This window comes from Rhinoraja longicauda, chromosome 5, assembly GCF_053455715.1.
Source record: "Rhinoraja longicauda isolate Sanriku21f chromosome 5, sRhiLon1.1, whole genome shotgun sequence".
NCBI classification, from domain to species: domain Eukaryota; kingdom Metazoa; phylum Chordata; class Chondrichthyes; order Rajiformes; family Arhynchobatidae; genus Rhinoraja; species Rhinoraja longicauda.
In genome coordinates, this window is record NC_135957.1 from 60,511,998 (window position 1) to 60,525,110 (window position 13,113).

Below are 13,113 nucleotides of genomic sequence, written 5' to 3' on the forward strand. Positions count from 1 at the left end.
CTCCAATCCACAGGAACTGATCCTGAATCTATAGAACATTGAAAAATGATCTCCAATGCTTCCACTATTTCTAGAGCCACCTCCTTAAGTACTCTGGGATGCAGACCATCAGGCCCTGGGGATTTATCAGCCTTCAGTCCCATCAGTCTACCCAAAACCATTTCCTGCCTAATGTGGATTTCCTTCAGTTCCTCCATCACCCTAGGTTCTCCAGCCCCTAGAACATTTGGGAGATTGTGTGTATCTTCCTCAGTGAAGACAGATCCAAAGTAACGGTTTAACTCGTCTGCCATTTCTTTGTTCCCCATAATAAACTCCCCTGCTTCTGTCTTCAAGGGACCCACAGTTGCCTTGACTATTTTTTTCCTCTTCACGTACCTAAAAAAACTTTTGCTATCCTCCTTTATATTATTGGCTAGTTTACCCTCGTACCTCATCTTTTCTCCTCGTATTGCCTTTTTAGTTAACTTTTGTTGCTCTTTAAAAGAGTCCCAATCCTCTGTCTTCCCACTCTTCTTTGCTATGTTATACTTCCTCTCCTTAATTTTTATGCTGTCCCTGACTTCCCTTGTCAGCCACAGGTGTCTCTTACTCCCCTTAGAGTCTTTCCACCTCTTTGGAATAAATTGATCCTGCAACCTCTGCATTATTCCCAGGAGGGGGGGGGGCTGGTGTGGACTGAGTGGTGGTGTGGACTGGGTGGGAGAGTGAACAGTGGGGAGAGAGGGAGGAGCTAGGGGGAATAGGACAGGGGGACTACTGTTGGGGAAGGGGAGTCTGCAGGGGGGAATGCGGAACTGGTGGGGGGGGTGTAGTGGGAGCTAGAGCGAAGGGAGGGGGGAGTGAAGAAGGGGGTTTGGGTGGGAAGAGAAGTAAATTGCTGTTTTGTTTTGACAAAAAAAACAGCATCTCATACCCCTCCCCTAAGGCACTGCACATTAAACTGATACTAATAGCATCTGTTAGTATTTATTTAAAGGATATCATCAACACACATATAGGGATTCTTGTGTTGTGGGAGAATGTTTACTTTACAAATCTGTATTCCCATTGGCTAATGAGATATCCTGTTCACCCCAATAATTCACCTATACATCGAGTGCCTTGTTGCTCTGTTATCAAATTGCACTGGGAAAATAAGTGCAAAATTAAATTGAGTGTATGAATAAGTCTAACAGGTGGCATGTATGTGACCCAAAAGCAAAATAGCATATTAGACATCTGTGGAGAACGAAATGTTTAACTTCTCATCGTTGCCTAGCATTTTCTGTATTAATTCCCTGTAATATATTAGTTTAAGAAAATAACTGCAGATGCTGGTACAAATCGAAGGTATTTATTCACAAAATGCTGGAGTACCTCAGCAGGTCAGGCAGCATCTCAGGAGACAAAGAATGGGTGACGTTTCGGGTCGAGACCCTGTAATATATTGCTCGGCAAGTTATTGATTGTTATTCAAACCTTTAGCAGTGAAGTTTCCTCAGCTACTGCTAACTGTGTCCTCTCTATCTTAGAGGTGTCTGAAAGGGATACAAATTATTTTGGTGGGGAAACTTCCAGCTTGAAATAGCAAATATGGATAAAGACTGCCCTTTCAAATCTCCCTGCCAGCAGGAACGTAAAAAGTCCCATTCAGGTAAGAATTTACCAGGCTAACGAAAGGTTTTATAATTGCACATGGTGTAGTATTGTACAAGTCAGACTGTTCTGCAAGTTTCATTTCTGCGAATGAGTGAGTTATCTTTGCTGTCTTGCTAGGAATTTGACCATACAATAAAGGAAAACGGTCTTAACACTAAATAAATCAATTCTTGGCCTAGTAAACAGGATTTTATGGGTGAGGAGGAGGGTAAAATCTAAAATTATTAGCTAGTGATTCGTTGGTTTCAATTCAATTGTTCTTCAATAAATCAATATTGTAGAAACAATAATGATTGATTACATAATGGGTAACATTGACAAGAGGCCAGGTTGTGCCAAGGGACCAACTTCATTCAATATTGAAAGTTTAGTAAGTCCTGGATTTGTGTCTGTGTTGTGAAATGCAAAAGTATGGGACTTTCTGATGAAATGAAATCTGTCAGTTTGTGCCATTGTTGAACTCTAGGGCCAGTGTGTTCATACAGAATTCACTTGCAAGGTACACTAATAATTAAGTCTCTAGTAGACTTCAACTGTTACTTATAAACATTCAACCTGAAATTTCAGGGTATGTTTCAATGAAATGTGCTGTTTGATCTGTTTTCAGGTTCTAGTGATGACAATCGTATTCCTCTGTCCATTCCTGCTTCCCCCTTCATGAAGAAGCTGGGCTATGGCACTGGTGTTAATGTTTATCTCATGAAAAGGTCAGTAAATGAAAAGATTGAAAAATATTTTAGAAGTGTAAGGAAAGCCTAAATAAATACCTAACAGTACCTACAGTTAACAAACTGCATATAAAATCTGTTGAAAATAATCCACAAATAAAATTAAAAATAAAACACAAATTTTGATCAATTTTGTCAAATTAAAATAACTTGGGTGATGCTTAAAAAAGGTGACTATTTTTGAAGGGGATAATAAATAATAAATCTGGAGACACAAGGAACTGCTAGAATCTTGAGTAAACACTGCTGGAGTAACAGTGGATCTGGCAGCATCTGTGATGGGAAAGGACAAGTAACGATTTGGGTTGGTCCCTTCAGACTAACTTAGCAGGGGATGGGGAAGCTGGAAAAAAGGTAATGGGGGGGGCAGGACAAAGCCTGGCAAGTGAAGGGCGAATACAAGTGAAGGGGGCTTGTTTAGCAAATGGGTGGTCCAGTTAAAATATGACTTATTCACTTGTTACTTATCTATCCAAAAAAATACTATACTCTGTGAATTTTGTACTTTTCAACATTATTGAGAAAAATAAATTAATTCACAAAGTGTTCCAAGAGTTTCTTTCCTGTATGTTGATTCCATATTTCGTTTGAAGTTCAATGTGCATGTTTTTATTGATTCCATTGATGGCTAGCAATGAAATCTTGTCTCTCGTGAGTTGGGCATCTCCAATAATACACTGCTGTGAAGATGGAAATAGAATACAAAATGGTGTTGGTGAAGTAGTATTGTTTTCATAAAGTATTTTGTGCTTAGATCCCCCACAGGCAAATCAAATTCTCCATGGGCTGTGAAAAAGATTAATACCAAGTGTAATGTGAAGCAGAAAAGTGTTTACCTGGAGAGACTTCAGATAGAGGCCAAACGCCTAAAAGATCTTGAACATCCTAACATTGTTGGTAGGTTTATTTATTTTGGAATAATATCTGGAAAATATAGTATGTACTTGAACAAGTGGTTTATTCAAAAGAATAACATTGAACATTCATTTACCACCATTGGCATCGTTAAGAATAACTTGTGTGGAAATAGTATACCATGGTTGTGATAGTAAGTTTTGTTTTGTTGCCTCCATCACAGTGAGGGGGTGTTTGGAGTCACTGTGATGGATGTGGGAGGAGTTGGCTGCGCCTAACGGCTGCGGCTCTCTGGCAGTCTGTTGTCTTTTTTTCTTTTTTTTTGTTTGTGTCGGTGTTGGGATGGTTTTTGTTTCTGTTTTTGGCTGTGTATGTGTGGTGGGGGTGTGTGGTGGGGGTGTGGGGTGGGGTGGGGTGGGGGGGTGGGGCGGGGGGAAACCTTTATTTTATTAGGTCTCTTCCCCGGGGCGCGGCTCGGCTGCGGGCCTTAACATTGCCGGCGCAGCTCGGCTGCGGGACGTTTCAGTGCCCGGTGCGGCTCGGCTGCGGGCCTTAACATTGCCGGCGCAGCTCGGCCGCGGGACGTTTCAGTGCCCGGTGCGGCTCGGCCGCTGGACTTAACATCGCCCGGTGCGGCCGCGGGACGTTTCAGTGCCCGGTGCGGCTCGGCCGCGGGACGTTTCAGTGCCCGGTGCGGCTCGGCCGCTGGACTTAACATCGCCCGGTGCGGCCGCGGGACGTTTCAGTGCCCGGTGCGGCTCGGCCGCGGGACGTTTCAGTGCCCGGTGCGGCTCGGCCGCTGGACTTAACATCGCCCGGTGTGGCCGCGGGACGTTTCAGTGCCCGGTGTGGCCGCGGGACGTTTCAGTGCCCGGTGCGGCTCGGCCGCGGGACGTTTCAATGCCCGGTGCGGCTTGGCCGCTGGACTTAACATCGCCCGGTGTGGCCGCGGGACGTTTCAGTGCCCGGTGCGGCTTGGCCGCTGGACTTAACATCGTCAGCGCTGTTCGGCCGCGGGACGTTTCAGTGCCCGGTGCGGCTCGGCCGTTGGACTTAACATCGCCTGGTGTGGCCGCGGGACGTTTCGGTGCCCGGGGCGGCTCGGCCGGGGGGCCTTCCATCCCCTTGCGGGGGCTGTGCGTGTCGTTTGCCTCGGTAGGGGTCGAGCTGCCTGTCCGTGGGTGCGGGGGGAAGAGAGGGGAAGTTTTGTTGCCTCCATCACAGTGAGGGGGTGTTTGGAGTCACTGTGATGGATGTTTGTGTTGGGGTCGGGTGTCCTGTGTTCTTTTCTTTTTGCTGTATTTTGTGTGACTGCTGAAATTTCGCTCGGTGTTGTGCCGAGTGACAATAAAGTGTTGTTATGTTATGTTATGTTAATTGCATGGTACTTGCAATTGTACCATTCTGGTAGTAAGGCACTCATTAGTCACCTATTGGCTGGATGTTACTAATGCTATATTTGCATATAACAGTACAACTGAAAAGTATCTTGCGGTGTCCACGGGTGTTAGTTATTGCGTAATGGTTTTCCTTGCAACTGCTAAATAGGGTCAATGTTTCATTTTTAAATATCCCCATTTATTTCAGCTGTTATTTTATTTACTCGGTAAAGTAATTCTTCAGTCTGAGGGGGAGGGGGGGGGGGTCCTCACAGCAGTCTGCTTTTTATAAAATTGTAAGAACTACAATGAATTTTACGTTTGTAGATTTATATCTTGCCGAGCATTTTCTTCACAGGATATCGAGCTTTTACGAAAGCCAATGATGGAACACCATGTCTGGCTATGGAGTTTGGAGGAGAGAAGTCTCTGAATGATCTGATAGAAGAAAGAAGTGAAAATGGGAAAGCACCTTTTCCTGCTTCTACCATCTTTAAAGTAGCTTTGCATGTGGCTTATGGATTGAAGGTACAGCAATGTAGTAGTTACATTACTGGATTAATCATTTTAAGAAATCAAGTCAAATCAAGTTCACCGTCATAAGCATAAGCGTGGTGAGGTACAGGTACAATAAAAATTTTGCTTGCTGTAGCATCCGGGCATATAGAATCAGCCAACACTCGTACATAAATTGTGCACTGTGCACATTCTGCAAGTTAACAAAGAGAAAAAAAAGACCATAGCACAAAACACAAAAAAATTATGTCCAAGAGGTGATCTGCACTGTTTTGTTACTGAGGTAGGATTACGGTTATATGGGCTGCTTCAAGAGCATGATAGTTGTGGGGAAAATAGCTGTTCTTGAACCTGTTGGTATGTACTACTGCACACATAACATGAGTGACACCATTACACTAATCTACAGGCAGTAACAGTGAGAAGAAGGCATAGGTCAGATGGTAGGGATCCTTGATGACAGGTACTACCTTCTTGAGGCTTCGCCCCAGGCATGCTTTCAGTGGTAGGCTGAGTCCACCACCTTCTGCACCTTGCATTTTTGTGCGTTGGAATTGCCGTGACGCAACCAGTCAGGATATTTTTTTACAGTGTGTAGAAGTTTGAGTATTTGGTGACATGACATCTCTTTAAACTTGTATAGTAGTTGGTGTGCCTTCTCTCTGATTCCATCCATGTGTTAGGCCTAGGAAATGGTGTCTAATGTTGGTGTCTGGGAATTTGAAGTTATCCTTGCTGTGGTAATGTAGTTATAAAATAATGAGATACTGCATCTCTCCCCATAGAAAACATTAATTGCATATTCCCACTCTCGTTCTTTTTGTAGGTACACTGAACTTTGATTTTGCAAATATTTATTCAATTCCCTTTTGAGTTATGCAATCTACTGTCATCTTTCCTGGCATTATAGATTTTAAGATGCTGTCTCTTGTGTGTTGTTTTCTATTAAACTGATGGTAGATGGTAGTCGGATAAAACTTATGTTGGATAGAAGTAGCAGCATGAGATTTTATAAAATTTGGATTTTCATCATTGGATTACTTACTTTAAAATATTAATGTTGCACTAAAAATTGTCCACGGAGAAAATGTTATTTCTAGGATCGTTTAAGGTAGTGATGTTATATCAACATATTGATGTCCTAATTCATCTCTACATTGTGGCTGAATCTATATGAATTGAATTCTTGAAATGATTCATTTTAATTGGAGATTTAAGGGTTATAGATTGATATCTCTTGTTTTTGGCCAGTGTGACATGAGACTGCTGTGGGGTCATTCTTAGTCCGGTGCGTCTGTCAGCGTGCTCGTTGGAAACCAGTACCACTGTGTCGCTAATGTTTTCAACGATTTTAATTGATTTAAATGTAATTCTCAAGAATTTAAAACCTTGATTTTGAAATTTTCAGTACCTGCACAATGAGAAGAGATTGCTACATGGAGATATTAAATCTTGCAATATAGTAATTAAGGAAGACTTTGAGACCATTAAGATCTGTGATGTAGGTGTTTCTCTCGAATTGGATGAAAACATGCAAGGTATGTGACATATTATGCACTTGTAGATTGGCTTCATTTGGAGTGACTCTTAATAGGTGTGAACATATCAGTTTCTGTGTTTGATTTCACTGGGGGTCACTTCTTTGGTTTTAGTGACCAGTGATCCCCACACTAACACCTAGTTCCTAATTGCTTCAGCCCAACAGAAAGTCAATAATTTCTTAACTTTGGCAGCATAATTTTCTTTCAGCAGCCATGGAAAGTCAGTAACTAACATCTCATTGATTTAAAATTTACTGTATTTGCTGCTTTACAAATTAAACTGAATTTTAATTGTGACAATACATTTTTGCCAATAGATGCGTTCTCGGGATTAATATAACATTTTACATACTTTCCGGATGCTAACTTTGATAATGTCCGGCTTTAATTTAGACAGTGGCCGATTTACTCTAATTGCATATTTTGGGGATTTGGAGGAAACTAGAATACTCAGGAGCAACTCGCATGGTAAAATTCATACAGACAGTGCAATAGTCAGGTTGAATCTGGGATTGATGGAAATGTAACGCCATTTGTCTAAACACTCCATGTGCCATGTAAGCTCTTCTATACTGCAATGATTTACTGCCGAGATGCAGCTTTTCCAAACACTTTTTCAATAGGAAACCCAGTAATGCATCTCTACTGTAGTTCCAAATCAAGACGGCTATAGGAATAGAATATATTTTTCCTTTACAATACTTGGTGCAGTGAGTACATGAGGTTAATACGTGCAAGTTTTATACATTTGGGTCAGCTGACAAGTCACGAATGACTTTTTTGTTCCCTGTGCTCTTATTGTTTGGGAATCACACTCAAATCAGTAATGGAGCACTCCACAATTTCTGAATGAGCAAGAGTCGCCGGAATGTATCTGCTTCCACTTACAAAAGCCAAATCACATTGCATGTGTGTGCCAGTTTGAGAGATTTACTTTGGAAGATGTTACCCAGAGGTGTCCACATTCAGTCCACATTCATTTGCATCAAAAGGTTTGAGAGCCTAAGTTTGTGTAGTTTTTTAGTTTCAAGATACAGCGCGGAAACAGGCCCATCGGCTCAGTGCTTCTGCACATTAACAGTACATTAGGGACAATTTTACAGTTTTATACAAAGCCAATTAACTTACACACCCGCAAGTCTCGAGTGTGGGAGGAAACCGAAGATCTCAGAGAAAACCCACCCAGAACATACAAACTCCATACAGACAAGCACCTGTAGTCAGGATCGAACCCGGGACCCAGGGCTCTGGCACGGAAAGTCAGCAACTTTACCACTGAACCCCTGTGCTGCCCGTAAAAATGTGTAGGAAACCATTTTTATCTACTGAATGTACATAGAAACTAGTGTAGGAGTACCATTCAATTATGATCATGGCTGATCATCCAAAATCAGTCCAGCTGGCTTCCAGCACCCAACCCCCATACCTACACTGCCATTGAATTGTAGGAGCTGGGTTGTCAGCAGAAGATTGCATCAAAACATGGCACATGGAGTGTTTAGACAAATTGAGTTATTTTGGGGGTATTGGAAGGTTTGCAGTATCATTCTTTCCAAATACTGGCTGATCTTTGTAGAACTATTATATGTAACATTAAGCCTTTTAAAAAAAAAAAGAACTTGTACTTTAGATTACTAGTTTTGGCCCTGCAGTTTGAATGCTCACTCCTTCACATTGGAGCCACAGCAAATCTTACACTCTCAATTTATTTTTAGTGAGTGATCCAACGGTAACATACATTGGGACTGAACCATGGAAGCCAAGAGAGGCTCTGGAAGAAAATGGTCTAATTACAGACAAATCAGACATCTTTGCCTATGGCCTTACATTGTGGGAAATGATGACCCTTTCTATGCCTCATGTAAATATTTCTGATGGTAAGTTTTCAATTGTGTATTGCTGGCCTGGTCTTTAATTTAACCAGGTGGAATGATTTTGTTATTTCAGATAGTTGATTGTAAATTTCATACAAGGTCTTGTTTTCCATTTTCTGTAAATTAGGGAAAATTGCTTGGTCTATGATTTCCTGCAATTATCTCATTAGAATTCTATTTTGTATTACCTCTGAATTAGGAATAGATTCAAATTCCACTCTATTCAAAACAACTACAGGGTCTATACCAATACTGGGGGAATGGTGTATTACAGAAGACTTACCTGACTGAAAATGGTAGATAATGACAACAATATTCAAAGGACATGAGATCTCATTTCCAGATGTAGATTCCATCTTCAACCAGTTAATAACATTTTAATTATCCTTGCTGCCTTTTTATGATAGTTTTGGAAGTTTCAATTAATAGTAGCAAAAGCAATTATTTCCATAACAACATGAGATTGGATCAGTGGTAGACCATACATCCTTTTGATCTATTTATCAATGTGATGACCGAGTTCAACTATTTTCCAGCACTATCCTCATTCCTTTATTATACTTTAATTCCATGACTGTCCAGACATCTATCAAACACAATGATCAAGCATTCCTCCAGGATAGCTCTCCGGGATAGAAAATTCTAAAGCTTCACCACCCTTGAATGAGGAAATGTCCCCTCTGCTCATAAATGACCAAACCTTTAATCCTTTGCTGTTCAGTCTTTTAAAATTCAATTTTATAGCTTTTGGCTAATGATTCCAGATACCCTAAGTAGAAAAAAGTTGCCCCCTGAAGTTCTCTCCTCTCTCTTTAAGCCTATGCCACCTTGTGTTAGAATCTTCAATGATCAGATTGAATGACTATTGTCTAGAAGGGCCGAATGGCCTACTCCTGCACTATTTTCTATGTTTACCCAGGGAAAAAGATGCAATCACTTTATCCAAGCTCTGATCTTGCACATCTGCACCCAGCCTCCCCCTATAAATTCAAACCCAGGTAACATCCCAGGGCATCTCTTCTGCACCTTTTCCAACTTAATGACATCCACTGTCCTGTCCTAGATCCTTTTGTTGACCTCTTTTTTAAAAACTGGCATTAGATACAATCTTCCATTTACAAAGCTATGCTGTCTATCCTAAATCAGTCCATGTCTGTACAAATGCCAGCAGATCCTGTTCCTATTAATCTCTTCCAACGACTTCCTCACCACTGAAGTCAGGCACACCAGCCTATTGTTCCCTGGCCTGTCCTATAATCATAGCATAACATTGGCAACCTTCTTCCTGGCTTGGGGTTGGAAGATGTATTTTGGTACGGCTCTGCGGCTATATCTACCTCAATGCCCTTTAAAACCATCAATACTACCTCTTTAGTAATTCATATGATTTAAGACATGTTAATTTGGATGCTTCTGAGTAAAAATAAGAAATATACATTAAATATTATTGCTAGTGGTTTTAATTTGATTTCCTTATATGTAACCCTTATAAAACAATTTGTGACCCGTATGCATGTGTTCATAGTTTTGAGATAAATTTGTTGTTTTTTCTTCTGTAGATTCTTTTGATGAAGATAGTTTTGATGAGGATGCTTATTATGCAGCTTTGGGTACGCGACCTGCACTCAACATGGAGGAGCTAGATGATTCCTACAAGGAGGTTATTGAACTGTTCCTGGTCTGCACAAATGAAGATCCTCAAAAACGCCCCTCAGCTGCACAGATAGTGGAAGCATTGGAGGCAACGATCAAAAAGAAATAATTAAGTGCTTTTCTCACTTGATTTGCAATTTGAATCCTCCATCCTTTAAAGCCTGTTACTTACTATTCATTTCCTGTATGTAATTTTAATCCTTATTTGCGCTCTAGCGATTTATTTTGATGTAATAAATTCCTTGTTTACTACCACAATAAAATCTCAATTATCCATATATACCAGTCTCGAGCAAAGAGTGTAAAATTCAATATACAGGTCGGGAGATGCAAAGCACATCTGAGAGTCAACTTATTTTTTGAAGATGACATTCCTTCATACATCTTAAGGTTAACATTACCCATTCCTTCTCTCCAGAGATTCTGCCTGTCCTTCTGAGTTACTCCAGCAGTTTGTGTCTACCTTAAGGTTTAATACTCTTGTTGAAAGAGTAGTTTTTCCACATGTTTAATGATTTTTAAATCGAGGATTGGTTCTCAAACCTGAAAGCTGTTCCTTTCAAGAAAATCACGCAGCAAAGTTACTGATCTCCCACTCCATATGCCTATTCTTCATGTGAAGCTGATCTTGCTACTGACAAAACAGGCTTTACTGACCATAACAGATAGGAGTAGAATTTGGCCCATCAAGTTCAATCAGGGTTGATCTATCGCTCCCTCCCAACCATTGCCTTCTCCCCTAACCTGACACCCGTACTGACCAACTATTGAAGCAGAATTGAGAAACACTGCTCAAAAGTTTCCATTATGATCACTACAGAATTCTGACAGCTTGCAATACAAGTTCATTTTTCTATGATACACAAAGCAATGGCAAAGCTGTAGCAAAAGATTAAACATGTTAAGACTACATTGGCATGATCTTATAACAGGATTCTAGGAACAGAGGTCCAAGGGTGTGACCAGTTAAAGCAAATTCTTGCAGATTCTAATTTAAAACTCAAGTTGTAAGGGTGTAGTTCTGCAGACAGTGTATTCAGACCCCTTCACTTTTTCTACATGTTAGAGCCTTATTTTAAAATGGATTAAATAATATTTTAAAAAATCCATCTACACACAATACTCCATAATGAAAAAGCAAAAACAGGCGTTTAGAAATTTTTGCAAAGTAATTAAAAATGAATAAGAAAATAACTGCAGATGCTGGTACAAATCGATTTATTCACAAAATGCTGGAGTAACTCAGCAGGTCAGGCAGCATCTCGGGAGAGAAGGAATGGGTGACGTTTCGGGTCGAGACCCTTCTTCTGAAGAAGGGTCTCGACCCGAAACGTCACCCATTCCTTCTCTCCCGAGATGCTGCCTGACCTGCTGAGTTACTCCAGCATTTTGTGAATAAATTAAAAATGAATAACTGAAATATCACATTTACATAAGTATTCAGACCCTTTACTCAGTACTTTGTTGAGGCACTTTTGACTGATTACAGCCTCAAGTCTTCTTCAGTATGACACTACAAGCTTGGCACACCTGTATTTGCGTAATTTCTCCCATTCTTCTCTGCAGATCCTCTCAAGCTGTCAGGTTGGATGGGGAGCATCGATGCACAGCTATTTTCCAGCTATACACTGGAATTTAGATGGATGAGGGATTTATTGAAACAAGATTATTAAGGGATTGGACACGTTAGAAGCAGGAAACATGTTCACAATGTTGGGGGAGTCCAGAGCCAGGGGCCACAGTTTAAGAATAAGGGATAGGCCATTTAGAACGGAGATGAGGAAGAACGGATATGAGGAAAAGCTTTTTCAGTCAGAGAGTTGTAAATCTGTGGAATTCTCTGCCTCAGAAGGCAGTGGAGGCCAATTCTCTGGATGCTTTCAAGAGAGCTAGATAGAGCTCTTAATGATAGCAGTCAGGGGGTATGGGGAGAAGGCAGGAACAGGGTACTGATTGTGAATGATCAGCCATGATCACATTGAATGGCAGTGCTGGCTTAAAGGGCCAAATGGCCTACCCATACACCTATTATCTATTTTCAGGTCCCTCCAGAGATTTTTGATCGGGTTCAAGTCGGGGCTCTGGCTGGGCCACTCAAGGACATTCAGACTTGTCACGAAGCCACTCCTGCATTGTCTTGGCTGTGGGCTTAGGGTCGTTGTCCTGTTGGAAGGTGAACCTCCTGCCCAGTCTGAGGTCCAGAACGCTCTGGAGAAGGTTTTCATCAAGGATCTCTGTACTTTGCTCCGTTCATCTTTCCCTCGATCCTGACCAGTCTCCCAGTTCCTGCCGCTGAAAAACATCCCCACAGCATGATGCTGCCACCACCATGCTTCACCGCAGGTATGGTATTGGCCAGGTGATGACACATGACGCTTGGCACTCAGGCCAAAGAGTTCAATCTTGCTTTCATCAGACCAGAGAATCTTGTTTCTCATGGTCTGAGAGTCCTTTAGGTGCCTTTTGGCAAACTCCAAGCGGGCTGTCAAGTGCCTTTTATTGAGGAGTGGCTTCCGTCTGGCCACTCTACCACAAAGGCCTGATTGGTGGAGTGCTGCGGATATAGTTCTTCTGGTTCTCCCATCGTCACAGAGGAACTCGAGCTCTGTCAGAGTGACCATTGGGTTCTTGGTCACTTCCCTGACCGAGGCCCTTCTCCCCCGAATGCTCAGTTTGGCCGGGCGGCCAGCTCTATGAAGAGTCCTGGTGGTTCCAAAGTTCTTCCATTTAAGAATGACGGGGGCCACTATGCTCTTCGGGACTTGCAACGCTGCAGAAATTATTTTATACCCTTCCCCAGATCTGTGTCTCGACACAATCCTGTCTCGGAGGTCTACGGACAATTCCTTCGTCTTCATTACTTAGTTTTTTGCTCTGACATGCACTGTCAACTGTGGGGCCTTATATAGACAGGTGTGTGCCTTTC

At 41.8% G+C, this 13,113-nt stretch overlaps 1 protein-coding gene across 1 annotated transcript in view; it reads left to right on the plus strand.

Annotated features, from left to right (window-relative positions):
* The window catches only part of pbk (PDZ binding kinase), a 13,684-nt gene extending 3,286 nt beyond the window's left edge, over nucleotides 1–10,398 (plus strand). The window contains exons 2-8 of the mRNA XM_078399642.1: nucleotides 1,515–1,636; nucleotides 2,249–2,348; nucleotides 3,124–3,266; nucleotides 4,962–5,131; nucleotides 6,528–6,657; nucleotides 8,376–8,537; nucleotides 10,094–10,398. Coding sequence (XP_078255768.1) covers nucleotides 1,576–1,636; nucleotides 2,249–2,348; nucleotides 3,124–3,266; nucleotides 4,962–5,131; nucleotides 6,528–6,657; nucleotides 8,376–8,537; nucleotides 10,094–10,296 — 969 coding nt within the window. The 5' untranslated portion in view covers nucleotides 1,515–1,575 and the 3' untranslated portion in view covers nucleotides 10,297–10,398. The remainder of the gene's footprint in view (nucleotides 1–1,514; nucleotides 1,637–2,248; nucleotides 2,349–3,123; nucleotides 3,267–4,961; nucleotides 5,132–6,527; nucleotides 6,658–8,375; nucleotides 8,538–10,093) is intronic.
* Nucleotides 10,399–13,113: the final 2,715 nt, after the last annotated feature.